Source organism: Otolemur garnettii, unplaced genomic scaffold, assembly GCF_000181295.1.
Source record: "Otolemur garnettii isolate 467f Iridium unplaced genomic scaffold, OtoGar3 scaffold00018, whole genome shotgun sequence".
Classification (NCBI taxonomy): Eukaryota; Metazoa; Chordata; class Mammalia; order Primates; family Galagidae; genus Otolemur; species Otolemur garnettii.
Genome location: NW_003852413.1, coordinates 4,138,275 through 4,139,506, shown reverse-complemented (window position 1 = coordinate 4,139,506; position 1,232 = coordinate 4,138,275). Strand labels below are relative to the sequence as shown.

General features: G+C 61.6%; 1 protein-coding gene across 1 annotated transcript in view; it reads right to left on the bottom strand.

The window, feature by feature from the left end:
- Positions 1 to 1,232, bottom strand: part of TMC6 (transmembrane channel like 6) — an 18,144-nt gene that overhangs the window by 8,835 nt on the left and 8,077 nt on the right. The window contains exons 10-12 of the mRNA XM_023511202.1: positions 1,116 to 1,230; positions 581 to 732; positions 317 to 496 (exon numbers count right to left, since the gene is read on the bottom strand). Coding sequence (XP_023366970.1) covers positions 317 to 496; positions 581 to 732; positions 1,116 to 1,230 — 447 coding nt within the window. The remainder of the gene's footprint in view (positions 1 to 316; positions 497 to 580; positions 733 to 1,115; positions 1,231 to 1,232) is intronic.

Genomic DNA, 1,232 nt, shown 5'->3' with positions numbered 1-1,232 from the left:
CCCCCCCACCCTCACCTCCTCTCACCCTTGCCTCTTTTTGCCTTTTCTTTGTCCCTGAGACTGAGACTAGAGCATGCATCTCCCTGAACCCAAAACCTGGTCCCGTGTTCCTTCCCAGTCTCAAATGCACTGGGTCCCAACCAGCCTGTGTTCTTGGTCTAACAACCCTCCACAAAAGAGCTGTCATGGGCAGGGGCACAGGCCCCAATTTGGGAAGCCAGACCGTCCTAACCCCACCATGCAAGGTGAGGCCATCCCTGCCCAGGCAGGGGTCCCAGAGTGCTCAAAGCACAAGCAAGCTGATCTGGCCCCTCACCTCCACACCAGCTCCCCGAAGAGCGTGTCCAGCAGCGCAAAGAGGAAGTCTACCACCATGAAGCGGTACAGCTCCTGGCCCACGAAGTCCTCCCAGCAGCGGTCCTGCAGGGCGCCCACCCTGCGGCCCAGCCAGTGGTAGCAAAGTACCCCCATGATGACCGTCTTAAGGATGAGGTTCCTGCAGAGGGCAGGGCATAGGGGCTGAGGAGGGTCCCTGGGACATGGAAGATGCACCCCAGGGCCTGCCCTGCCAGCCACACACCTGCAGATAGCCACATACACCTCCAGCACCGGGGAATCGTGGGGCTCCAGGGTGGCCAGGCCCCGGTACAGGTAGGGGGCCATCAGGTTGAGGAGGCAGACCACCAGGGGCAGCGCCAGCAGCGTCACCTCCTGGCCAGCAGCCACAGGGCCCTGCCAGGGCAGCAGAGGAGGGGGAGGTCACCACATGCCTTGCTCCTGGATGGACCAGGGGGCTGGGGAGAGGAGGTGAAGGACGGTCAAACCAGGCAGGCAGCACCTCCCTTCCTCACACCCAGCCCCCTACACACCCCTCTGATTCATACCACACAGGAAGTGGGGCAGGGGCAAAGGGGTGGGAAAGGAAAGAGAAACCAAAAAGAAGACAGAAAAATAGGGGAGAGCAGCAGACAGAAAGGACGTATCAGGAGGCAGCCCCAGCCTGGAGGGTGGGTGTGTGGGACCCTGGATGGGTAGCTAGGATGGACGTAGCTAGGATGGACGATGGGGGTACAGATGCCCAGAGTTGCCAAACCCAGATCCTGCCCTCCCCACACCTGGATCACCAGCTCTGAGAAGGTGTAGACAGCCACAGCACAGCCTAGCACGGTCCCCAGACACAGCAGCCACACCAGCCCCAGCACGGCCGCCTGCTGCAGCCTCCAACACAGGCT